Source organism: Mobula hypostoma, chromosome 13, assembly GCF_963921235.1.
Source record: "Mobula hypostoma chromosome 13, sMobHyp1.1, whole genome shotgun sequence".
In the NCBI taxonomy this organism is placed as follows: Eukaryota; Metazoa; Chordata; class Chondrichthyes; order Myliobatiformes; family Myliobatidae; genus Mobula; species Mobula hypostoma.
Window position 1 is genome coordinate 68,754,054 of NC_086109.1, and position 26,922 is coordinate 68,780,975.

Sequence of the window (26,922 nt, forward strand, 5' to 3'; positions counted from 1 at the left end):
GTGGTGAGGGAGGAAGTATAAGGGCATGTGTAGCACTTGTTCCGCTTACAAGGATAAGTGCCAGGAGGGAGATCAGTGGGGAGGGATGGGGGGAGCACGAATGGACAAGGGAGTCGCGTATGGAGCGATCCTTGGGGAAAGCGGGGAGTGGGGGAGGGAAAGATATGCTTAGTGGTGAGATCCTGTTGGAGGTGGCGGAAGTTACGGAGAATAATATGTTGGACCCGGAGCTCTGCTCTCAAACGCATCTCCCCCATTTCACGCACATCTGCTCTCACTCCATCCTCCCGCTACCCCACTAGGAATAGGGTTCCCCTTGTCCTCACCTCACCAGCTCTCTTGAGATTTTGCCTAAAGAATGGACCTAATCATAGAATTATAAAACTGTACAGTGCAGAAATGAGACATTTCAGCCCACCTTGTCCATGCTGACTGTGATGCTGCGTCTGTGTCACCCGACTCTCGATGGTGTTCATGATTAGAGACGAGTGCAGCTTGGCCAGTGAGTGCGTGGTTTTGTGCTACTCTCATCATAGTAAACATTTATGCAGAAAATACAGTACATGAACAGGCTGTTGACCCCATTTGTTCCATGCAGATAACGTTTAAAGTAAATTTATTATTAAAGTATGTATATCTCACGATATACTACTTGGCCGTTCACTTTCTTGCAACATTTACAGGAAAATGAAGAAACACATGAGGGTTTATGAAAGACTATAAATAGCAAGAACTGACAAACAACCAATGTGCGAAAGAAGACAGACAGTGTAGATAATATGAAAACACATGAGTAGTACTGAGAGCAGGAGTTGTGGGGTGCTTGAATGTGAATCTATGTGTGGTGGAGTCAGTTCAGTGTTGAAGTGAGTGAAGTTATCCACAATGGTTCAGGAGCCTGATGGTTGCAGTGGAGTAGCTGTTTCTGACCGTAGTGGGGTACGACCTGAGGCTGCTGTTTTTCCAGCCTGATGGTCGTAGCGAGAACAGGTCATTGCCTGGATGATGGGGGTCCTTGATGATGGATTCTGCTTCCTAGTGGCAGCGTTCCTTATCAATAGGTTTATTGATGGGGAGGGCTTTGCCTATGATGCACTGGGTTGTATCTACCACTTTTTGTAGACTTTTCCTTTCCTGGGCATTGACATTTTCACACTACGCTGCAACTTGTCAGAATACTCTCCACTGTGTATTTGTGGAGAACATTGCACACAAGCTCCCTTCCTTCCAACTTCGTCCACTTTATCGGCATAATATTCCAGTCTGAGTACCCACCATCCCTTAATGCTTTTATGATATCTGCCCGAATCATTACATGTTCTAACAACTATCCCACTGTAACGACACCAGGAAGAGAAGTTTCTCCTTAATGGTCAGAAGTATTTATTAGTATCTGTATTTATGATATTTTTGTATGTATTTTTGCTTTAGTTTGAAAATGGAAACATCTCTGCGAGCATGCTGTAAAAACTTCTCAAAAATTAAGGATATTTATTGGGGTTTCCCTTCAAACATCACTATTTTAAAAACAAAATCAGTTTTACCTCACCAAAAATATTAGTCACAGTTCCACTTTTCATTGATGGCAAATGGATTCCTTTCTTTGTATATAGAAAGTAGATTGTGTCAACGTCAATTTGATCCTGGAAATGTGTTATATTAATAATTTTGTGTATATTATAAGCATGGGCCACATATTTGGCACATGGACCTTATAGTCGCTGGCTGACCAACTGTTGGCTCAGCTGTTGCCTCGAGATGGCTATACCACTGATGTGGCTTCTCTGCTGGCAATGCTGGATTGCATGGTAAGTAGAGCTGCTGTCTTTCAACCCCAGTGATCCGGGTTCAATCTTGACCTCGGTTCCTGTCTGTGTAGGGTTTGTATATTGTGACAGCATGGAATTCTCTTGGGTCTTCCTGTTTCTTCCCACATTACAAAGGTGTGTGGGTTACTTGATTCATTGGATGCTATAAATTGCCCAGATTTTGTAGGTGAACGGTAGATGTTGATGGGTATGTTGTGAGAATAAATGGGATTAGCGTAGGATTGGCTTAACTGGGTGGATGATGTTCCTCAGAATTCAGGATTGAGATGAGGAGCAATTACTTCAGTCTTGAATATATTCGATGACTGAGCCTTGGGTAGAGTCTTTGGAAGTTCCTACTCAATAAGGCTCTGAAGACATTCTTCAAAATTTTTTTTGAACTGTATGGGAAATCAAGGATTTGTGCAGGAAGGTAGGACAGTGATGGAAGAACTTCAGTCATGATCTTAGGGAAGACAGAGTGCACCAGAGACCAAGAGACCAGCTCCTATGTTCTTGCCATCATCTGACAGAGTGTTTTATCTTTCAGGAGGAACTTAGTGAAGGTACTGACCTGGAGTCTTCACAAAGTTCAATGTTCTTCGAGGAACAGGTAAAATCTGGTTGTAATATCTTTAAATGTTTAACAGTTAAAAGGCTCCTTAGTTTGATGCAAACAATGTGTGCAGGAGGTTAATGACCCTGTGTTGCATTCCTCAAACAATTTAACTAGGTTGAAGGAATGAAAGATTTTGAGGAAATTGTTGTGGTTTTGCAAACAATATGTGACTCCAGAAGCCAGACCAATTTTTAGATTTAAATAAATATATCTATAGAGTTTGTCAGTGGACAAAAATAAAATTAAAACTAAATTAGTAACATAATTCTAATTTCCTGCTGTGATTGACTTTTAAATTTTTTTCACATGATATTTACAGTCTAAAGTTGAGCTTAATTTTGTACTGAACTAATGATTTCTGGTAAATTGGTAAATGGTACATTTTGAATTATCTAATGGCCTAAATTGAGATCAAAACTCCTCTCAGAATTTCAGTGGAGTTCGAAGTAATTAGAGCTTCCCTACCAATGTTTCGAATGTGATTATCTATTTTAATGAGTTACTTCAGGACTTTAGGGCAGAAATTCCATTCTGCCAGGGACTACTGTCCTAATCCAATCTGCTTGTTTCACTAGAGCTGAGATGTATGTCTGCACTTATATACTGCCTCCTATGTTCCCTCTAAGCTGTGCGCGTGTGCGCGCGCACACGTTTTTCAACCAGTGCACAAAGGAAATTAATGTGCGCACAGAAGGTTAGTTACCTAAAATAATGTAGTAATTAATAATTATACTTATTGAAAATAATCTTTTAGCTAAATGTTTCTGTTAACCAGTTAGTCGGTTTTTCAAATACCACAATGCGCGTCACTAATTTACGTCACCTTACCTTTCCTGCTCTGGTTTATACAGCTGCATCACGGTGGCAGCCATCTTTGGCGGACAGTGTTCATATCGTAAAGTTTACAAAACTGTTTCAAACCCTGTAGATAGCTTACTAAGTTTTTATTGAAAAAGATCAGTCAAATGACCGTGGCTAAATACTGTCACAAGAATTTGATAAACATCACATACAAAGTAGCTTTACAGGTTTTAAGTGATGTCTTTGATGAACTGTCTGCACTGTGCAAGATTCTGCCAAAGAGTGGCCTGGCACCGATTGATTCACTTCATTTCGCACGAGGCAAAATTAACAAGATAAGAAAGCAGTATCTGGGAGACAATGTTTCGTGGCGTGACAAAGTTAAAGTTTTGCTAAGCTTACAACATGAAGAAAATGTCACAATAGATACAAGTTTACTGTTGACTTTTATAAATAGTCTTTGTGTTCATTTAGAAGAAAGGTTTCCTGAAGATGAGGTACAAGAATGGTCAGCTTTTGATTTCTCCGCAATTGCAGATTGTGACTTCACATTTGGCAATGAACAAGTTAATGCCTTCGGTCTAAAATATCATGATTTTCTAGCTGAAAATTCTGTAATAATTAGACAGTTTAATGATTTCAAATTTTCCGTGCAAGAAAAAATTAAATCCAAACTGATTTCAAACCTTGCTCAAATGGTGGCATTTGTACTTCAAAATGAACAGTTTTGCGATCTTGCATTGTTGATAGACATTGGGGGAACCTTTCTTGTGTCTAGTGCGGACTGTGAGCGAGGTTTTAGCCTGATGAATCAACTCAAAAACAAGGTGAGGACACATTTAGGTGAATGTCATTTGGATATGTTAATGAGAATCAAAAGCTATCAATTGGATGAAAGTTTGGTTAGTCTAGATTTACAAGTTTACAAAGAATGGGTAAATGCCAAAGACAAGAGAGAGACAAAACAACTGAGTGACTTAAATATGTATGTTATTTTGTTGTTATTCTGTGCAGTGTTTTGTCAAATATTTTGTAAAGCTACATAAACTGTGCCATGTGTGCATTCAGTGCGCACATACTTTTGTCACAGGAAAAAAATTTGCACAACGTAAGATTTTTGCGCACACTGACTACTAAATACTAGAGGGAGCATTGGCTGCCTCTGATAGCACTGAAGCCATACCCTCAGGTTCACCAGCTTTTAATATATTTGGACCATTGATGATTTAACTTTTCAAAATGCATTCAATAATGTCTGGGCAAAATGTTTACACATTTCAATTTATATATTCTTTCCCATTTGAAACACTGGAAAAAATGGACTAAATATGGATTTAAAAGCATCAAAAACAATTTAAATGAATAATTCAGAATGGAGAAGAACAACAGCTGCTTGCATTTCTTTTTCCTGGAGCCAGTGTTCCTCCTGTTCATTTACAGGGTTACTGTGCTTGCTTTGAATTTAACTCAATACATACTGGATTACAATTTGCCACAATAGCGTAATTCTCTGAAGCACCAGTGATCACCAGTTAGGGTTTAAATCCTGCTGCTATCTATAAGTACTTCTATGTTCTCCCTGTCATCACAAGGACTTCCAGCACAGATTGCAAAGACATACATTAAGGGTTAGTGAATTGTGATATGTTGATGCTGGAAGTGTGTGAAACACTTACAGGCTGCCCCCCCCCCACCCCCCAGCACAATCTTTGGTCTGTGTTGGTTGCTGACACAAACAATGCATTTCACTGTATATTTCAATATACATATGACATATAAACCTCATCTTTTAAACGTCATTAATCTTTAAAATTCGCCAAGAATCGGAAGTTCTGTGGGATATCCCGCTCAGATGGAAGGTGCTGTCCCCGGCCTACACCAGTGCTGGAACCCCAGTTATCAGTAGAGATACCAGACCATTCCCTGCATTAGTGGTGGAATTGGGACAGAAGACCCACAAGCCTATGATTACTTTCAAAATAAAATCAGCATGTATACTCAACTCTAAATGTGTAGGATAATGCAAACGTTGGACAACACAAAATACACGGAAATGCTTTAAAGAAAAAGATTAGTTTTATTTGTCATACGTACACCGAAGCATCAAAGCAAACAGTGAAGTGCATCGTTATACATTATTAACCAACACAGTCCGAGGATGTGCTGGAGGCATGCCACAAGCATTGCCGTGCTTCAAACACTGCGCAGCATGCCCGCAACCCACAAACCCTAACCATACCTGTGTCTTTGGAACGTGGGAGGAGACCTGTAGGAAACTCATGAAATTAGGGGGAGAACGTACGAACGGTTGTGGGAATTGAACCCTGATCGTTGATTATTGGCACAGTAATGCGATTGCACTAAGCTACTATGCTTCTCTTCTGATAATTCGGTAAACGAACATGGAAATAGACACCTTCTATGAACCCCAAAGAGCCAAAGAACCATGAGCCAATATAACTCAAAGGTCAACTGAATGGGTAGCCAATCAGGACTGAAGCAAGAGAATGGGGGGCTATATAAACGCATGTACTCCCAGAGAGATGCACCAACAACTGTGCACGGAGGATGTCACCTCAACTGGTGATGAAACGCCTGCAAGCTAATTGCTAAACTCAGCATACACCACAGCATCAAATCCTTTCAAACCAAGCTACTGATATTCGGCACCTGCCTAAGCTACTGTGTCGCCGGTCATTAAATAAGTCGCCCAGTACTTTATATAATATATTCAGATATTGTTTATTTGAGAGTTGTTTTAATACTGTTCCAGTTTCTCAGTCACCCCACATTTCTGTTCAGTACTCCAAGCCAAGTGTGTTTTGTAATGGGATTTAGATGTATTTACAGTGTAGTCTGATTTGAGGATAGAGTCAGCTGTGTCCCTAATCACCAAATGGATTTACTGCAGATAAAACATTATTACTGTATTGCAGTGGTAGCCTTTGAACTCCTGCTGTGCTCTTATTGAAATTTCTAGAGCCTGGCATTTAATCCTGCCCACAGGCTCTGAAACTTGGCACAGTTAGCTCTTAAGCAAATGCTGGCTAATGGGGAATGCACTGATGTTTTTTGTGTCTGTTCCAGGTCTCAGAACAATATGAAGGGAAAAGTGGCGATCTGTCATCATTCCGTATTCCCTCATACCTCCTGACGATTCATCTGAAGGAAGGAAGGAACCTTGTGATCCGGGACCGCTGTGGTAATCCACTTTGAACTTGCTTTGCTTACCTACAGTGAATCCTGCTGCAAGTTTAAACTTACTAACTGCATAGAGAAACTTCCTAACCAAAGTTTTTTTTCTGAAAGCACTTGCTGCGTGCCCTTGTATTAACTGTCCAGTGTTGCAGCAGAGCAGGTTTACTTTCTGAACAAGAACTGAACTGGGTCACCTGCTTAACTGGGAGAACGTGTGCAGATAAAGTTTAGGGCGATTCTTAATTATAAATCGAAGACCAGAATATGTGGTCTGCAGCAGCTTAGGAAAGTAAACTGGAATAGAAAATGCTTAGGGGCGGCATGGTACTGCAGTTAGTGTAATGATAATACAGCGCCAGTGACCTGGGTTCAATTCCAACCACTGTCTGTAAGGAGTTTGTACATTCTCCCCATGACCATGTGGGTTTCCTTGGGGTGCTTCAGTTTCCTCCCACATCCCAAAGCTGTACGGGTTAGTAGGTTAATTGGTCACATGGGTGTAATTGGGTGGCAGGGTCTCATTGGGTCAGCAGGGCTTGTTATTTTGCTGTACCTCGAAATAAAAATAGAAACAAAATAAATAAGAAATAGGTGCAGGAGGAGACCATTTGGCCAGCTGAGTCTGCTCTGCTGTTCAATAAGATAGTGGCTGATCTGGCCGTGGACTCAGCTCCACCTACCTGCCTTTTCCCATTACCCTTAATTCCACTGCTATGCAAAAAAATTGAACTGTGACTTAAATATATCTAATGAGGTAGCCCCAACTGCTTCCCTAGGCAGAAAATTTCACAGATTCACTACTCTCTGGGGAAGGCAGTTTCTCTTCTTCTCAGTCCTAAATCTAAACTCCTGATTCTTGATGTTATGACTCCTAATTCTAATCTCAGTTACCAGTGGAAACAACTTTCCTGCCTTTATCTTATCTATTCCTTCAATAATTGTATATGTTTCTGTTAGATTATCTCTTCAGAACTTCAGGGTGTGTCATCCCAGTGACTTAATTTCCCTTCATAGGCTAAATCCCCTCATCTCAAGAGTTGACCTGGTGAACCTCTTCTGCATCGTCTCCAAAGCCAGTAGATCTTTCCTCAAGTAAGGACACTAAAACGGCATGTAGTACCCCAAGTGTGACTTAACCAGTACCTTGTCCATTTGTAGTATAACCTCCCAGCTCTTAAATTCAGTCTCTGTCGCAATGAAGGGGAACATTCTAATTGCCTTCTTGATAACCTGTTTTATTACAAAAGAAATTTTTGCAATTCCTGCAAAAATTCGAAGTAAACTTTACCATGCATGTTGCTATATACCACCTTGAGATTCATTTTCTTGCAGGCATCTACTAGAAAATAAAGAAATAAAATAGAATTTATGAGGAAAAAACACATATAAACAAAGACTGACAAACAACCAATGTGCAAAAGAAGACAATTTCTGCAAAAAAAAAAAATACTGAGAAGATAAGTTGTAAGAAAGGCCTTGGGAATGAGTCTGTAGATTGAATTGAAGTGAGTAAAGTTATCCGTGCTGATTCAGGAGCCGAATGGTTATAAGGAATAACTGTTCCTGAAATTGGTGGTGTGGGACCTAAGGGTTTTGACCCACTTACCTGAATGTAGGTGTGAGAAGGGAGCAAGTACTTCCAAGTCCTTCTGCACAACAGCATGGTGCAATCTGTGATTGAACATGCCACATTATTTTCTATAGCTGTGTGTCATATACCCCGTGACGGGAATAAAGAACCAGCAGAGATGGAAACCACTTTGGAGTCCAGTATTGCTATAAACTACAAATGTTTAATAGTAACTACGCAATACAGTAATATAAATGTACATAAATCAAACAGGTTAGCAATGATTATATATATAAGCACGTAAATTAGTAAGTGTGGAAATATAAGTATGAAAACCAAGCTTCTTTAAGTCTAGGGGTAAAAAGATACAGTCTTACGATGTTGAGTAAAGTTCAGTTCAGTTCAGTTCGTGGTATTTAGTTGAGTAGTGATGGAAAGAGAGAGAGAGAGAGAGAGAGAGAGTGAGTCGAGTCTTCAGGTGAGCTGATGCCGTCGATCTTCTCGTCGTCCTCCGAAACCCTTTACAAATCACCGACTGTGACTTTAACCAGGGGGACTGGTTTTCTGTGGTGGAGCTATCACCCAGGCGAGGGTGGACATATAGACAACTCCCCACCAGTCAACCCCTTCTCCTCCTGCTGCAAGAGCGATTGGATCGATCCGCCTGATCGATCCTCCAAAATCCACTTTTTCTGCGGGCACAACAATGCTCATTCAGTGTCCAAACATGTGTCTTGAGGTCTGTATCATCTGACCTCCCATTTATTTCACCAGGCTGAGCATCACCTGTCATTCAAAGAGTCCCTCCTTCCTTTGTCTGTAAAGGAAATGCACAAACAGGCAACAAATCCTTGAAGAAATATCAACAACCTGCTGAAAATCATAACATCGAGTGTCCATTAAATAGCACCACCTTCGGTCACCATAGCAACTTACGAGCTGCTCGGTGCTGTCTCCAACTCCAAACTCAGTAAAAATCCAAAGTTACTTCCAATGCCTTAAAGTGACAGTCCAACCGTTAATCTTCGTCTCTCTCTTTTCAAAAGCAACATATCGGTGGTAAATAACTCTGTCTCTCTCTCCAAACAGTTTATAGGGGTACTCCTGGATCCCCTCACACTGTGTCCAAAATATCTTGTTTGGGGACAGTGTGGGATGAGTTTGCCTCAGCCTGGTGGGTTGTGGAATTTATACAGAAGCTCAACCTGGTCGGGAATGCTGAATGTAACTTGTGGAGTACTGTGATCTACTCCTGAAGTCCATTCATTTGATGCCTGTAGGGCATGGAGGTTGCATTTACTGGACTGGTGTATGGAAGTCTGGAAAACTATTTTATGTCACTGACTTCAAATCCCATAATAAAATTTTTATATCCAAAAAATCTTGCAATAGCAATGATAGCTTTGAAGCCGTTGGATAATCAAAATCATCAGAAAGCCTCAGTTTTACCTGTGTCCTTCAGAGAAGGAAATCTGCTGGTATTTTACACAGCCTGTCCGATATGTACTACTGATTCATCATTTTGGTTGACTTCTTTGCAAGCCAGTCATTTCAAGGGATGGACTCTAAATGGCGATTTTCCAATAATGCCAGGATCCCAAAGAGTGAAAGGACAACTGGACAAGGACAATGGAAATTACAAATCTAACATGGCAGTGCCTTTAGAATTATTCCCCCAGCACTTGATCTCTACCACTTTCAGAACTCTAGATTCCTTTTACATCATGCGGGAGCTTTGGTATTTTGAGAATAAGGTGCTGCTCGACAATGCTCTTGGAGTGACTGACAAGGGTGAATTTCAAGGCTGCCTTGTATGTTGGACTGACTGGGGGAGTAATCCACCCACCTTAATTGTTACCAGATGGGTACAGGTATGAGCCACTGGTTGTCCGACCTCCTCCACATTCTCATCCATTGACTGCAGGGGCTGAGGTGAGTGAAGCTAGCAGCCAGCTTCTCATGTGTGTTGAGTTTCTGTGAATGAAGATGAATTTCTTCTTCAGTGCCCTCTAGGCAACATTGAAACCTGGGGGAAGAAAGGGTGCAGGCTGAGCACTTGGAAAGAAGTCCAATCTGAGCACTGATGAGAAGACCCACTCATAGTGGGAAAAATGGCAGTGCCTTTAGAATTATTCCCCCAGCACTTGATCTCTACCACTTTCAGAACTCTAGATTTCCTCTCACATCATGCTGATGTTTTGCTATTTTGAGAACACAACCATGTGGAGCACTTTTCTTTGTTCATTTCACATTTGTGTAAATGCTTTGGGCTGGACAAAAATATGGCATTTTGGTTTTGCTCTTTTTATTTTGGGTCATAGGGTAGTACAGCAGGGAAACAGCCACCATAGCCCAGCTCATCTATTGTTAAGTTCAAAGCTCAAAGTAAATTTGGTATCGAAGTTTATATATATGTCATCATCTACTACCCTGAGATTAATTTTCCTGCGGGCATTCACAGTAGGACAAGAAATGCATTAGAATCAATGAAAAACTACACACAAGGGCCGACAAACAGCCAATGAGCAAAAGAAGACAAGCTGTGCAAATACTCCATAAATAAATAAACAAACAAACAGTACTGACATCTTGTGTTGTAGAGTTCTTGGAAAGCAAGTCCATAGGTTGGGGAATCAGTGTTGAGGTGAGTGAAATTATCCACACTGGTTCAGGAGCCTGATGGTTGAAGGATTATAACTGTTCCTGAATCTGATGGTGTGGGTCCTAAGGTTGCTGAACCAATGGCAGCATCAAGAAGAGAACTTCACCTGGATGGTAGTCACATAATGTGGGTCTTGGTAGGAAGCTCAGAAATTGTTATTCATCAATAATTTCTCAAGCTGAAGGGGCCTGATGAGTGACATTTAACGGCTAGTGACTTTCACCTCGTAGCTGGATGTCTGGAGTCACATATAGATTAGATCTGGTAACAACTGGGAATTCTGAAAGTCATTGATGAACCAGATAGTTCTTCTGACAGTCTGGTGATTTCATGGTTACTTTTCTTGATGTCACTTTATTTTTCTTCCGGGTTTGAACTAATGTCTAACTAATCCAGTTCATTAACCATAAGATCAGTAACTTAGCCAATCACACAAATAACTTGACTAACCATGGAGTAATGATAGTCCACTGGTTATGATCAATATCTCCCGGGGGGGGGGGGTGTAAAGTACAAATATGTCAATCCAAGGAGGTTGGTCAAAAATCTATTAATTGTGCTGTCATCGTTATTAGTTACTAATAAGCATTTTAGCATAGACTTTTCCAAGTGGACTCCAAGTGATTATTTTCTAAGTTGGAGAACTTTGTCTTCTTGCTACTGAATGTCATCCTTTTGAAGAACGCATTTGGTTTACTTACACAATGGTATGTTAGATGGAAAATCTGGGAGAAAGTAGTGAATTGTCTCAAAATATTTCCAATTAAGCTTGGTCAGTTGTTTACAGTTATTTAGTTTTATGGCTGAATCAATATCTTACATAGCGTAAATATAAACTGAAGTAAATCCCAACTTTACCGCATTCATTATTTGTTTTAAAAGAAGACAGCTCGTGGATCTGGCTTTATTATACAAACAGGCATACTAAATGCCTGTCTCAGCTAAGCATTAGCTCATGGGGACAAAATAGAACAGTTTTATTCTTTCACAGTAATCAAAAGGGTTCAAATTGAACATTCTGTTCAAATGTCTTGTGAGAGCTATTTGTAAATGTCCTCTAAGTGTTCTCTTCCGTTCGTTGTAAGGTACAGTGATGATTAAGTAGTTAATTGGAATAAGAATCAGAATCAGGATTAATATCAGCATATTTTGTGAAATTTGTTGTTATGCAGCTGCAGTACATTGCAATACTTAATAATAAAAACTGTGAATTATATTTAAAAGTTAAATAAGTAGTTTAAAAAATGTAGTGGGGTTGTGTTCATGGATTCTATGTCCATTCAGAAATCTGATAGCAGAGGGGCAGAAGCTGTTCATGAATCACTGAGGGTGTGCCTTCAGGCTCATCTACCTCCTCGTTGAGAAGAGCGCATGTCCTAGATGATGGGGATCCTTCATAATGGTTGCCTCCTCTTTGAGGCATCGCTCCTTGAAGATGTCATGGATGCTGGCGCGGCTAGTGCCCATGATGGAGTGACTGAGTTTCCAAATTTCTGCAGCTTATTTTAATTCTATGCAGTGCCCCACCCAACTCCATATAAGACAGTGATTCAGCCCAGCTAGAATCCTCTCCACGGTACATCTGTAGAAATTTGTAAGTCTCTTTGGTGACATACCAAATCTCTTCAAACTCCTAAAGTCAAATTGTCACAGTTGCTGCCTTCTTTGTGAGTATATCGATATGTTGGGCCTAGAATACATCCTCAGAGCTGTTGACACTCAGGACCTTGAAATTGCTCATATTTTCCACTTCTGATCCCTCCATGAGGACTGGTGTGTGTTCCCTCATCTTACATTTTCTGAAGTCCACAATCAATTCTTTGGTCTTACTGGCATTGAGTGCAAGGTTGTTTCAGCACCACTCAACTAGCTGATATATCTCGCTCCTGCACGCCTTCTCGTCACCATGTGAAATTCTGCCAGCAATAGTTATGTCATCAGCAAATGTTATGGATAGCATTTGGGCTGTGCTTAGACACACAGTCATGGTTGTACAGTCAGTAGATCAGTGGGGTAAGCGCACATCTTTGAGGTACATCAGTGTTTATCAGTGAAATGGATATGTTATTTTTGATGATATTTCTGCCGGACGATGCTGAGGATATTCTACGAGTCTGTGGTGGCCAGTGCTATCATGTTTGCTGTTGTGTGCTGGGGCAGCAGGCTGAGGGTAGCAGACACCAACAGAATCAACAAACTTATTCGTAAGGCCAGTGATGTTGTGGGGGTGGAACTGGACTCTCTCACGGTGGTGTCTGAAAAGACGATGCTGTCCAAGTTGCATGCCATCTTGGACAGTGTCTCCCATCCACTACATAATGTACTGGGTGGGCACAGGAGTACATTCAGCCAGAGACTCATTCCTCCGAGATGCAGCATAGAGCGTCATAGGAAGTCATTCCTGCCTGTGGCCATCAAACTTTACAACTCCTCCCTTGGAGGGTCAGACACCCTGTGCTGATAGGCTGGTCCTGGACTTATTTCATAATTTACTGGCATAATTTACATATTACTATTTAACTATTTATGGTTCTATTACTATTTATTATTTATGGTGCAACTGTAACGAAAACCAATTTCCCCCTGAGATCAATAAAGTATGACCATGACTATGACTATGATCCGCTTAGACTGTGGTATTCTGATAAAGAAGTTGCATAGAGAGGCACAGAGGCATAGGTTTTGGAGCTTCATTGATTAGATCTGTTGGAATGATTGTATTAAACGCTGGGCTGTAGTCAATAATGCAGCTGGACATAAGTATTGGTATTGTCCAGGTGATCCAAGGCCGCATGGAAAGCAATGAGATTGCATTCGCTGTAGACCTATTGTGGCAATAGGTAATTTGCAGTGGGTCCAGGTCCAGCAGTTGATTCTGGCCATAACCAACCTCTCCAAGCACTTCATTGAGGCAGCTCACTCTGCTGTTCTTGGGCACTGGTATGATTGTTGCCCCTTTAAAGCAGGTGGGAACTTCCAACCGTGGCAATGAGAGATTGAAGATGTCTTTGGGCACACCTGCCAGTTGTTTGGCACAGGTAAAACTAATAATCTAGTGGGAAATCAAATACTGGAAATCCAGAGTGGAAACAGAAAATAGTGGGAATTCTCAGCTGGATAATCAACATCTATGGAGAGGGAAAGAGTGTTAACATTTCAGTTTCTGATGCAGTTTGCTATCAACTCTGTTTCTCTTTTCATCGATGCTGCCTGCCATGCTGTGTGTTGTCTGTTTGTACTTTAGTAATACAGTGCGCCGGATTAATGATATAGGGATTGGTGTTTAGATCCCCTGAAAGTAGCTGTGGAGTTTACAATTGTTTAGCATTCACTTGAATGAAGCTGATGGATTATTTTAAGAACTTGTAGTGAGGTCTTTGTCGGTGGTGCCTGCTCACTTCCCACGAAGTGTATAGAATAAGAAAGTTGTGTGTAGATGTTTGCATATTCCCGCAATACTTTCACTTAATTTCCTCTTTTACTGCCCTGCTAATGAATCTCCAAAGCTCATGTGAATGCAGGGTTGTTGCTGCCATGCTCTCTGACCATTGAGCAGAAAGACTGCAGGGGTTAAATTCCATAACGCTTGTGGCCTTGGGCCGAGGTCACCTTACTCCCAAGCACACTGTCAGCACGGACCAAGTTGCAGGACTTGAATCACATCCTTCAGACATGGGAGGGTTTATTACACAGTCAGCAGTCAGCTTCCAGCCTCCTGTCTTTCACGAGCAGGTCGTGGTGAATGTACACAGTCCTTTTTCTCCAGGGAAAATGAACCAAAAATAACGGCGGGCACAGCTGTGAAGTGGGAGGGATAACCAGAGGAGCAGCTTCTCCATGCAGAGAACAGGGCGCAAATAGAACGAGCTGCCAGGGAATACAGTTGATTGCAGTACAATAATGAAATTTAGGTAAGTAAGTGGTCAGGAATGTTTTAGAGAGATGCAGGCTAAATGCGGGTAAATGGAACCAGCTTAAGTGGGCATTTTGGTCAATGTGAATGAGATGGACCAAAGGGCCTGTTTCTGGCCCTTAATACTCTGAGCTTAATTGCTGTTCCAATAATAGTTTTCTGAAACATTGCAAGCAAGATAATTTATCCTGATTTGGTAGTGCTAAATTTAGAGCAATGAATGCTGTAGTTCCCATTAGCATGACGGTTCTACAAATAAGGAGAATGCTACTGCTGGCCCCCGTTGGACTGGATTTCAGAAGAGAATACAACATATGGTGCTCCTGGTGTCAAAACCAGGTTACCCTCCATTGGCTCTTTCGGATGGGCTACATTATTTGTAGGCTAAACAAGAGGCACCCAAAACTGACAAAGTCATGCCAGAGGAAAGGAGTCAAGAATGTGCTGAACCTTCTTGAGCAAATATAACCTTCCCACCAACTCCTGGGAATTTCAGATCTAGGGCTGCTCAATTGATCCATGCTTCTGAGAACCCAAAGACCAGAAGTTCAGAGCACACAGAGGTCCAATGTGAGCAACAGAAGGGGTACTCCTCCCTGTTAAGTGCCTCCTGTCTCACCAATGCAGTTCCTAACAACTGTCTGTGGAAATCACTCTTGCGGAGCTGGAGTGGATGTGAATTGTCCTCTGTCCTCAGGAACACCCTCAGAAGAACCAGCAGTTTAAAGTTCTGAACTTTTATTCTCAGCAGATTCTGTATGATTCTTTAGATGAAGACTAAATATTGAGTTTTGGGGCATGAGCTGTGACTTATTTACATAGTTGTTGTGGTCTGTCTCCTGTTTGAGAGAGTGACTCTTTAGGATTTATATTTGCCTATTGCTTTTGATTTTAGGATGTTCCAGTGTCTGTCCGGTCACTGATGTCCTTTTGAAGTTCAGGCACTGTTGTAATATAGAGGTTGGGGAGGCCATTCCCAAAATGAGCAAGGAACTCTTTGTATAATGGTTGTGCAAGCTGGCCAACTCCAACTGAGTCGATGGATCTTTGGTGTCCACTTGTGCAAAAAATGAATACTCTTCACCTGCACACCACCCCCTCACTGTTGCTTGTGTTTATTGTTTGCATGATTTGTTTTTTATTCAATGCACATTGGATATTTTTTAATGGGGTCTTAGGGGTTTCTTTGTTTCATGGTTGCCTGTTAGGAGACAAATCTCAAGGTTGTATGATGCATACATCCTTTGATTATAAATGTACTTGAACTTTGAAACTTGATCAAATCTGCCAGCAGTTTTGAAACTTATTTCTAATGAAAGATTTGAAGAGAGGTTTAATGATCTGCAACTGCTGCTGGATTTTAGTAGTAACTGTTTTAGTTTTAGAGATGAGAAGGAATTTCTTTAGCCAGAGAGTGCTGAATTTGTGGAATCCTTTGCCATAGGCAGCTGTGGAAGCCTAGTCTTTATGTTTATTTAAGGCCCAGGTTGACAGATTCTTGATTGGTCATGGTATGAAGGGATATGGGGAGAAAGAAGGAGATTGAGGCTGTGAGGAAAATTGATGGAATGGCAGAGCAGACTCAATGGGCCAGATGGCTTAATTCTGTTCCTATATCTTATGATCTTATGGACTTACAATTTTAAGAGCAGCTCAGGCCACTGTCATGTAAACAAAGTTTTGTTTGCCACATTTTGTGGTTAAGACTTTGATTTGTCATTAATCTATTGCAACCATTGCAAGCCAGCTAAGCTCAAATGAGGTCAGTGTATCATGAGGAAAATTGGCAGATTGTATTAACAGGTGGTGTGTCTCAGTGGCCTTGGGGATAATTAGAGATGGTGGTGCTGTGATATTATTCCAAGGGGTTTTGAATTGGGTAATAACAGTCTTGAAAGGGAAGAAAGTCTGCAGATGCTGAAAATATGAAATGGAATTTAAATGCTGGAGATTTTCAGCAGGTCAGGCAACGTCTGTGGAGAGAGAAATAAATTACGATCTTGGGTTGATTGTCTTCTGTCAGAACAAAGAAAAGTCCAAATTCCATGTCTCATTTGCATATCATGGTAAGTGGAAGAAAGAACACAGGAATTGTCTGAAATAAGGTGGGGATTGGGAGACTATCGTGTAGATCTGTATGACGCCCCATGGTTATCTGATACTCCACCTGAGGGTTTCTAGTGTTTGTTCCCCCTCCCCCAGAATTCCTGTATCTACAATTTTTTTTTTTGCTTTTTGAACTTACTTTTTTCCTCCTGATCGATAGTCGACCACTAACGGTCAATGTTTCAAAGGTTTCAAACGTACATTTAATGTCAGAGAAATGTACACAATATACATCCGGAAATGCTTTTCCTTTGCAACCATCCACGAAAACAGAGGAGTGCCCCCAAAGAATGAACAACAGTTAAATGTTAGAACCCCAAAGTCCCCCCAGCTCCCCTCCCTCCCGCGCGTAAGCGGCAGCAACCAACAATTCCCCCCTCCCCCAACTGGCACAAAAAAGCATCGGCAACTGCCACTGAGCATTCAAGAGTGAGCAAAGCAACAGCAAAGACACAGACTTGCAGTACTCCAAAGACTATATTGTTCACCTGGCATTCGACATACCACAGGCTCTCTCTCTTTCCCCAATGAGGGAGAAAGAAGTGTCTCGGTTTCACAGTGAGAGTGGAGACATAACAAATAACTCACTGGTTTACGATGTTAAAAGTCTGTTGCGTTGCTTTTTCTGAGCTCTGTGCCCAAAGATCTCGGGCCTCTGGGCACACAGCTTTAGATCTTCCATCTCCCATGACACACCTGCCTTCTGCTCAGACACCGACCTCCGATCCCCCATCTCCAAACCCATGAAAACTCGATCCTCTGAAGGCAAGCGGAACTCTTAGGCCAAGCCCTTGGCGTGTCGAACAGCGGCCAGTTGTGAAACCCCGAGAATGGGTCCCATTCCCACAATGAACCGTAGTCAGTGTGTAACTCCAGGTCAGGGTCTTCAAAAGAACCCTGAAAGGGAAAAATAGAGGTAATAAAGATGGAAATAGAGCTGTTTCTGAAGATGCAAGCAAAGGAATTGCTGTTAGGCCCCATTAATCCTCCTAAGCTCCACCCTCTATGTAAGTAAAAGCTGAAATCTGAAGTCAGATTAATGACTTGGATGAGGAAGTGGAGGGATGGGTTAGTAAATTTGCTAATGATACAAAGGTTGGGGCTGTTGTGGATAGTGTGGAGGGCTGTCAGAGGTTAGAGTGGAACATAGATAGGTTGCAAAACTGGGCTGATAAGTGACAGATGGAGTTCAATCCAGATAAGTGTGAGGTGGTTCATTTTGGTAGGTCAAATATGATGGCAGAATATAGCATTAATGGTAAGACTCTTGGCAGTGTGGAGGATCAGAGGGATCTTGGGGTGCGAGTCCTTAGGACACTCAAAGCTGCTGCGCAGATTGACTGTGTGGTTAAGAAGGCATACAGTGTATTGGCCTTCATCAACCATGGGATTGAGTTCAAGAGCCGAGAGGTAATGTTACAGCTATGTAGGACCCTGGTCAGACCCCACTTGGAGCACTGCGCTCAGTTTTGGCCACCTCACTATAGGAAGGATGTGAAAATTATAGAAAGGTAGCAGAGGAGATTTGCAAGGACGTTGCCTGGATTGGGGAGCCTGCCTTATGAGAATCGGTTGATTGAACTTAGCCTTTTCTCCTTGGAGCAACGGAGGATGAGGGATGACCTGATCGAGGTGTATAAGATGATGAGAGGCATTGATCGTGTGGATAGTCAGTGGCTTTTTCCCAGGGCTGAAATGCCTAACACAAGAGGGCACAGGTTTAAGGTGCTTGGAAGTAGGTACAGAGGAGATATCAGGGGTAAGTTTTTTATGCAGAGAGTGGTGAGTGTGTGGAATGGGCTGCCGGTGACGGTGGTGGAGGCGGACACAATAGGGTCTTTTAAGAGACTCTTGGATAGGTACATGGAGCTTAGAAAAATAGAGGGTTATGGGTCACCCTAGGTAATTTTGAAAGTAAATACATGTTCGACACAGCATCGTGGGCTGAAGGGCCTGTATTGTGCTTTAGGTTTTCTATGTTCTATGTTCTAGAAAGATGTGTTACAAGTATGCCCGTGGCTCATCTGGCTTTCAATTGTGCTATCTAAATTGAATGCTATTGAATTTGCATGTGACAGTCCCTTGTTGGAACAATTAAACACACTGGACCTATATGTGGGAAACTCTGGTTTATTATTGGTAGCACTGGTGTTTTGTGCCAACAGTTTAAATTAATTCTCAGTTGAATGTTTGCCAGCAAAAAGTATCAACAATTCAGTCTATTTAAGCATTTAATGCAAAACTCCTGCAGTGAAAGCTCAATGTTAATATCGAGATACTTTTAACTTAAAAAATCAAAATGAAATTTAAATTTCTGTATTGTTTAAAGTGTTTGATCCTGTATCAAACACGGCTACAGAAATAATTGTATCCTTATTTACTTCATTGAATTTTCTGCAGATGTTTAAGAATAAATTGTCATTTAAAGCTGACAGCTAAAAATGTAATCATTTCTGTTACCAGAAGATTTTGGTCTACAAGTGTCTTTGATATTGTTCAAATATTTTATACATTTTACCTTGTGATTAACATTACATTTTTGAATGGATTTCAACAGTGACTGCCCATTTAAAATTGTATTGTGCTTGGCTTTGGTTTAGTTTTTCTGTCAATATTTAAGCCTCTTTTGAATGTTTTGCTGCTGGCATTAAAACGTACCTAGGAAATTCATATGGACCCGGTATTGATAGTGAAAATAACACAATTTTAGTTTTGTCTGCCCTGGAGAACCAGGTTTGACTTGGCACTATTTGTATTGCAGTTTCCCCTTCTCCAGTCTCCAGATACGTCTTACTTTGTTTATGTAATGGCATTACCAATGTGCGCAGTTTCAGATTAAAAAATCATGATTTATGACCAGTGGTTTCTAGCACATGATTCAATAAGGAGTATCATAGAGAGCTTGCTTTAACTATGCTGACCCATTTTCCAAAGCATGGATCCTGGCTTGCTTCAACAAGCCTTGTTTCAATCCTTGTTCCAAATCTTCTTTGGTAGCCAACTGCAACTCTTTCTCTACTACATTGAAGACAGCATCGCTGCTGTTTCTTGCACTCATGTGAAAAATCAGTTTTGTCATCTTTGCCTCCAGCTTCCACCCGGTCTTCAGTCACTTGAATTATCTTTGGCACTTCCTATTTTGGAACTCTTTCACACTCTCTCTCTCTCTTTCTCCCTTTCTCTCTCTCTCTCTCTCCTGCTTGCTCTCTATTCACTCATGCACTCTCTCTCTCTCGCCTGCACACTCTCTCTCTCCTGTGCACTCTCTATCCCTTTCTGTCCTGTGCATTCTCTCTCACGCCCCTTCCCCATCTCAAGAGATATCCACCCTCACCTATTTACTTTATCAATTCCCCTTTCCTCCCCATCTTATCTCTTCATTATTTCCAGCATCTGCAGAATTTCTCGTGATTATGTTGTTCAATCTATCACTTGCTATCTTTTACCTCCTTCCTCCCCCTGCCCTTCCCCAACCAATTCCATTTGCCTAAATGTTTCGCTCTCCCAGCCACTCCCCAAATCTCTTTCCATTTGTCACCTTCCAACCTCTGTCTCAACACCACACACCCCTCCCTCTTCATCTGATTCCACTTATAATTTATAAGCTTCTGCCTCGCCCCTTCCTCACTCCTATATACACTCCCCCCTACACTCAGGATCTCAACCCAAACTGTTGACCACACTCTTGTCTCCACAAATACTGCTCAACCCACTGAGTTCTTCCAACAGTTTACTTTCGCTCAAAGTCCCTGAATGATTGTAAAGGCTGTCTTTGTGAGAGAGCATAATCATGGCAAAAGAAGAGGTCACAGATCAACATGTCACTATGGGAATGGGGATAAGAATTAAAATGTTTGCCCACTAGAAAATTTGACTTTTAGCAGATGCTTGACGAAGCGGTCCCCCAATTTATGTTTGATCTTAGCAATGTAGAGGAGGCTGTATTGGGAGCACCGGATATGATGGACAATCCCAACAGATTTACAGATGAACTGTTGCCCAACTTGGAAGGATTGTTTGGGGCCCTGAATGGAGTTAAGAGAGGAGGTGAATGGGTAGTTGTAGCATTTCTGTCATTTGCAGCGACATGTGCCAAGAGGGAGATTAGCAGGAAGGAACAAAGGAAAAGAGAATCATGGAGAGAATGATCCTTATGGAAAGCAGCGAGTAGTGGGAGCAAAAGATGTGTTGGTGGTGGAATCCTGTTGAAGATGGCGGAAGTTGTGGAGAATGATATGTTGGATGTGGAGGCTCATGGGGTGGTAGGTGAGGACAAGAGGAACTCTATCCCTTTAGGTCTCAGGAAGATTGAGTGAGTGTTCATGTCTGGAAAATGGTGGATATATGAGTGAGGGCAGCAACAATGGTGGAGGAAGGGAAACCCTATTCTTTGATGAAGGAGACATCTTTGATGTCCTGGAATGGAAAGCTTCATCATGGGAAGAGTTGCAGCAGAGATGAAGGAACGGAGAAAAGGGAATAGCGTTTTTACAGGAGACAGTGTCAGAATAGGTATAGTCAAGATAGCATTGGAAATTGGTAAAATTATAAAAGATCTGGTAGACTGTTTGTCTCCAGGATGGAGACAGTGAGATCAAGGGAAAAGGGAGACAGGTGTCAGAAGTAGACCAAGTAAATTTAAGGGCAGGGTGGAAGTTGGAGGTAAAGTTGATGAAATTGGGGAGCTCAAAGTTGGTGAAATTGATGAGGGTGAATGAAGCAGCACCAATGCAGCCACTGATGTAATGCAGGAAGAGTTGGTGAGCATTATCAGAGAAGGCTTAGAACATGGACTGTTCCATAAAGCCGGCGAAAAGGCAAGCATGGCTAGGGCCCATGCTGGTGCCCATGGCTACCACCCGAGTCTGGAGAAAGTGGGAGGAGCCGAAAGAAAAATTGTTGAGGGTGAGGACAAGTTCTACCAGATAGAGGATAGTGATGCTGGAGGGAAATCCGTAGCGTCTGTTGTTGAGAAAGAAGCAGTGAGCTTAAAGCCTTCTCGATGGGGAATAGAAGTGTATAGGGACTGGACATCCATGGTGAAAATGAAGAGCTGAGGACCAGGGAATTGAAAGTTGTTGATGAGATCGAGAACGTGTGAAGTGTAACGGATGTAGGTGAGAAGGGACTGAGTCAAGGGGGATAAAATGGAGGTGAGGTATGCAGAGATGAGTTCAGTGGGACAGGAGCAGGCAGAGACATTGGGCCTACCCGGACAGTCAGGGTTGTAGATCTTGGGTAGGAGAAAGAAATGAGCAGTATAGAGCAAGGGAACTGTGAGTTTGGTGGCAGTGGATGGGAGTTCTCCAGAGATGATGGTGTCGGAGACAATTTTCTGGAGAGGTGTCCTTTTCAAGTGCTAAGTAAGAGGAGGTGTCTACCTGCCTGGCCTCAGCAAGGAAGTGGTCATTCTACTACAATACAACAGCACTGCCTTTGTCCGTGAGTTTGATGGTAAGGTTGGGATTGGCGTGGAGAGAAGAGGGCAGTGCGTTCAGAGGGGTAAGGTTCGAGGAGGAGAGAGGAATGCTGAAATTGAGCCGGTTACTGTCTTGTCAGCAATGAAAGAACAGGCAGGGAACCAGAGCATTAGCCATACTGCTGTTTCACACTCCACATCGAGGCCTGGGTTGTGGAATTGAATTTCCACTGACTTGTATCATAAAGATTAGGTTGAAAGGTTGATGAATTTCAAATCATTCCATACTGCACTCTGTAATTAGCTTGTAATGTCTTTGCACATTGTCCACAACCTCTTTGCTTCGTGAAGGAAGCCTCCTGCTACTTTTGCAGGCAACAGTGAGTAGCAGATCGCTCAGAAAGCAAATCCATAATGCAAAGAAAACATGCTCGAACCCTGGTGCTGGTTGTTTATTCATCTGCCAAATTACTTTTTAAAGAAGTTATACTAATATAGACTAGTAGAAACCCACCTGTATGTAGTAAGCTGCAGAGACACCATGTATGGTGACTGCTTAATTCTTTTTTCTAATTGTATGTATTGAGGGTTGAGTGATGCAAATGGCAACAAGGGAATTCCATCTGTTGTGATACTGCCTTGCACCCTCTGTGTGTAAACAGACACCTCCTCCCAAAAGACAACACCTTGGTGCTGCCCTCCCTCAGGATACATGGAGTCGGGTCCCTAACCACCCAGATTACAGCGCCACAATGGGAAAATGGGAAAATGCTCCACCTCATATTCCAACCATTTAGAAGAATGAGATAAATAGCATGCTGTCTATAGATATGACCCTCCTGTAAGGATGGCAGCTGTTACTGCCTGACCAGAATGTCATATAGTTACTGGATTACTATAAATTTGTGAAGAAATGTAACTTCCCATTTACTCTTGCCTCATTTATACCAGTGACCAGAATATGACTGGGTATATCATTAGCTCCAAAGCATCCTAAGCTTCTAAGGTGTTCTTCCCTTTTAACATTAATGTTTCCACTTGCTTTTTGATTGGAGCTTCTCTGCTCCATGACTGACTAATAGAAGGTGAGGTGCATGTGATCACCCGCATGAAGGAAATTGGAACGTAGAGAATGAAGGCAGTGAATGTTGAGGTCGTTTGCCAAGTGAGCAAGAAGTTCTGTGAATGTTGAGCAGAAATTGAGATGTGTTGGGATAGGGCTGGGAACCTGTAAAAGCAAGTGATGCATTGTTGCTCTCTTGTGAAACTAATAGTGGTAATCAGATTGTTGGTCTGTGCAGACTGCGGCTCCTGACTAATCAGTTGTTTCTGTGTAAGTATTTGAATAGCGCTCTGCAGGGTTTGAATATGATCTCAGATGTGTGTTTGAGAAGTCAATAAGCAAATGTAAATGCTGATTTCTTGAAATAAGCCAGTTTTCTTCTCCTCACCCGGCTCACAGTGTGGGAGCTGAGGTGAATTGCAGAACCCTCTCTGCTGCCTGCACTTCTTCAGTATTAGCTTGAATGGGGAGTTGTCTAGGTCACCTCGATCTGCTTGCTTCTTTTCCAGGGTTGATGATGCCTGAGCAGAGACCACTGTGATATTTGGGTTGGGGCACGTTATGCTTTTTGGATATGAATGGTTGCAATCATGTGCGACCCCTACACCACCAATCAGAGTCTATCTTCTCCAGCCTTTTATCTCTTTCATCAATCAACTTCCCAGCTCTTTACCTAACCACACCCCCCCTCCCAGTTTCACCTCTCCCCTCCCACCTTATACTTCTTCCTGCCCCCATCTTCTCAGGCGGCCTCCTTCCCTCTTCCTTTCCAGTCCTGATGAAGGGTCTCAGACTGAAATGTCGACCTTTTACTCTTTTTCATCGATGCTGCCTGACCTACTGTATTCCTCCATCACTTTGCGCTGCTTTGGATTTCCAGCATCTGCATATTTCCTTGTGTACGGTTAAACTCTTGGCTTCTGCCCCAGTTTCCCTTTTGAGGTTGGGGGGGAGGTGGTGGTGGCGGGCACACACTTGTGAGCTGGGAATCCTTTGCTGGAGATGCAGCTACTGCATGGGAACACCGTCACTTCCAGGACGCCCCTGAACCCCACACCATCCTGACTTGGACACCGAACACCACACCCTTATCGTCCCTGCATTAGTGCCCCAGACCTCTGTGTTGGTGGGCCTGTAGATGAGATAGTGTTCATTTTAAGATCACCCTCTGGGTAAATGTATCTAATGTATTTAAATTTAAATTTTTTGTATAATGGTATAGTATAGTTTACAATGGAATGCCAATACAAAATGTGACATGCTCAGTTGCCATAGGTCTCTGACAATCTGCCTGGAAAAGGCCGTTGTTCCATGTGTGATACATGAATTTATAACACCTTGGTTTTCAAGTGCACTGTGTGTGTAATGAAGGATGCAGCTCTGATTCGAAGGAGGGGTCCTTCCAATGTGGTCACAATGTGGTCATAAAGAATTCTACCTTTATCTTTCAGGAGCAAAGCATCTTGCTTAAAATAATAAACATAACTCAGCAAGCCAGGCTGAATCTATGGAAGCGAATATCGGCCCAAAACATCGACTGTTTACTCCCCTCCTTAGGTGCTGCCTGACTTGCTGAGTTGCTCCAGCATTTGTAGTGTGTTGCCTAAAATGAGAAGTACAGGATGTGGCGTTTCCTTGGGCGATCCGTGGATTCTTTTAAATTATAAACAAAATGTTGGAAACACTCAGCAGTATCTTTGGAGGGAGAAAGAGCATTTCAAGCCAGGGACCTGTCATCCAAACAGCGAAGAAGAAAACAAACTAGTTTTATATTAAAACATGCCTCTGAACCTTCCTGTTGCTCATTCCTGGATACCTGTTTGGCAATTGGAATGCAGGCTGTTCTCCAATGGAATAAATCAATTCCAAAGGCTCCTTCCTCTCCGCAGCTCCCGGCACATGTAATTGAGGTGACTGCTTTCAATTAGATTAGATTATGAGGACACGCAGTCCTCTTTTATTGTCATTTGTAATGCATGCATTAAGAAATGATACAATGTTCCTCCAGAATAATATCACAGAAACACAAGACAAACCAAGACTAAAAAAACTGACAAAAACCACATAATTATAACATATAGTTACAACAGTGCAAAGCAATACCGTAATTTGATAAAGAGCAGACCATGGGCACGGTAAAAAAAAGTCTCAAAGTCTCTCGAAAGTCCCATCATCTCATGCAGATGGTAGAAGGAAGAAAAACTCCCTGCCATGAGCTTCCAGCGCCGCAAACTTGCCGATGCAGCACCCTGGAAGCAGCCGACCGCAGCCGACTCTTGAGTCCGTCCAAAAACTTCGAGCCTCCGACCAGCCCTCCAGCACCGAGCACCATCTCTGCCGAGCGCTTCGACCCTGGCCCTGGCAACAGGCAAAGCCGAGGATTTGGGGCCTCCCCCTCCGGAGATTCTCAATCGCATAGTAGCTGCGGCAGCGAAGCGGGCACTTCAGAAGTTTCTCCAGATGTTCCTCCATGCTTCTCACGTCCGTCTCCATCAAATCAGGATTGTGCACGTACCTACTGACAAATACGATATCATTTCAGAGCGGCTGCGCGCTGCGTTGCGCTGCCATCTTCTCCTCCCCTCCTTTGGAGGGCATGCCTCAAGAAAAAATAAATGCAATCATCTACGAGGAACTGTTGTCTAGCAAAAAAAAGTCAGCTGGTTTTCGCAATTGAAGCACATGTTGGTGACAGTATCCAGTGAAGCATAAAGAACTGTAGTCATTCATCCTCAAGTATGTTCTGCTGTTTGGTGAAATCCCGACAGTTCTTTATCGTAACATGGCACAGTGGAGTAGCAGGTACTGTTGGTGCTTCACAGTTCCAATAACCATGTTCAAATCTGATCTCAAATTGACCCTGTGACTACAGTGGTTTCTCCTGGGTTCTGTGGTTTCTTCCCATATGCTAAAGCTGATTGGTTAATTGTCAACAGTAAATTACCACAGAGTGATGTTCCCCTGAGAAATTAGGGGAAGTTGATGGGTTATGTCGGAGAGAATAGATTACAGAGAAACGTGCGGCAATGGTACTGATAGGCATGGTCTGAGAACTGGCATGGGCTTGCTGGATCACTTGGTGGATCACACAGTGGATCACACTATATGAGATTATATTTGCCTGAGTTTTGCAAATTTTAACATCATAGTGTTATCTGTCAGTTAGGGTTTGGAGATTTTCAAGGGTCCTGCAGCCTCAAATGCATTTTGGAGGAGAATTTGATATATCTTGACCTTCCATACCCTTTATGAACAATTGCTTGTAGGCATCTTCTCTGATGGCCCTTGGCTTTAGGCATTCCATTCCTCAGGTAGGATCCAGCTCGAGAATCCACAGCACAGTTGAGTTTGACATGGAACTTGCTGCCTATAGGAGTGGAAACAGAGAAAATAATTCTGAGAAAGGAATACCCAGGTCATTAAAGAAATAAAGGGATTGTTTTATTAGGATCTGGCATAGGATGGGGTGAATGTCCATTTCCTGTGACCTAATGTTTTAAAGACTCAGGTGACACAATCTCCAATTCCTTACCTTCGGAGACTCAATATGTCATCAAATCTGGTACTCTTCGTTCTCTCAAATTCCTTCAATGAGTTAACCACTCGAGTTCTAAACAGTAATAAACCCCAGAGGGTACAAACCCCTGGCTGAGAACCATGAACTATACAAAACCTCTTGATGCTTTTATTTTAACGTGAAGAAACAAAAGATTCTTTGCTTGTTTGGAGCTTGTTATTCATTCTAAATCTAAGCAATAATTGC

At 42.2% G+C, this 26,922-nt stretch overlaps 1 protein-coding gene across 6 annotated transcripts in view; it reads left to right on the top strand.

Moving 5' to 3' along the window:
* The window catches only part of mctp2b (multiple C2 domains, transmembrane 2b), a 493,262-nt gene that overhangs the window by 166,939 nt on the left and 299,401 nt on the right, over nucleotides 1-26,922 (top strand). For all 6 annotated transcript variants that reach the window (XM_063065909.1, XM_063065910.1, XM_063065907.1 and 3 more), the window contains 2 exons: nucleotides 2,359-2,421; nucleotides 6,316-6,430. In XM_063065909.1, coding sequence (XP_062921979.1) covers nucleotides 2,359-2,421; nucleotides 6,316-6,430 — 178 coding nt within the window. The remainder of the gene's footprint in view (nucleotides 1-2,358; nucleotides 2,422-6,315; nucleotides 6,431-26,922) is intronic.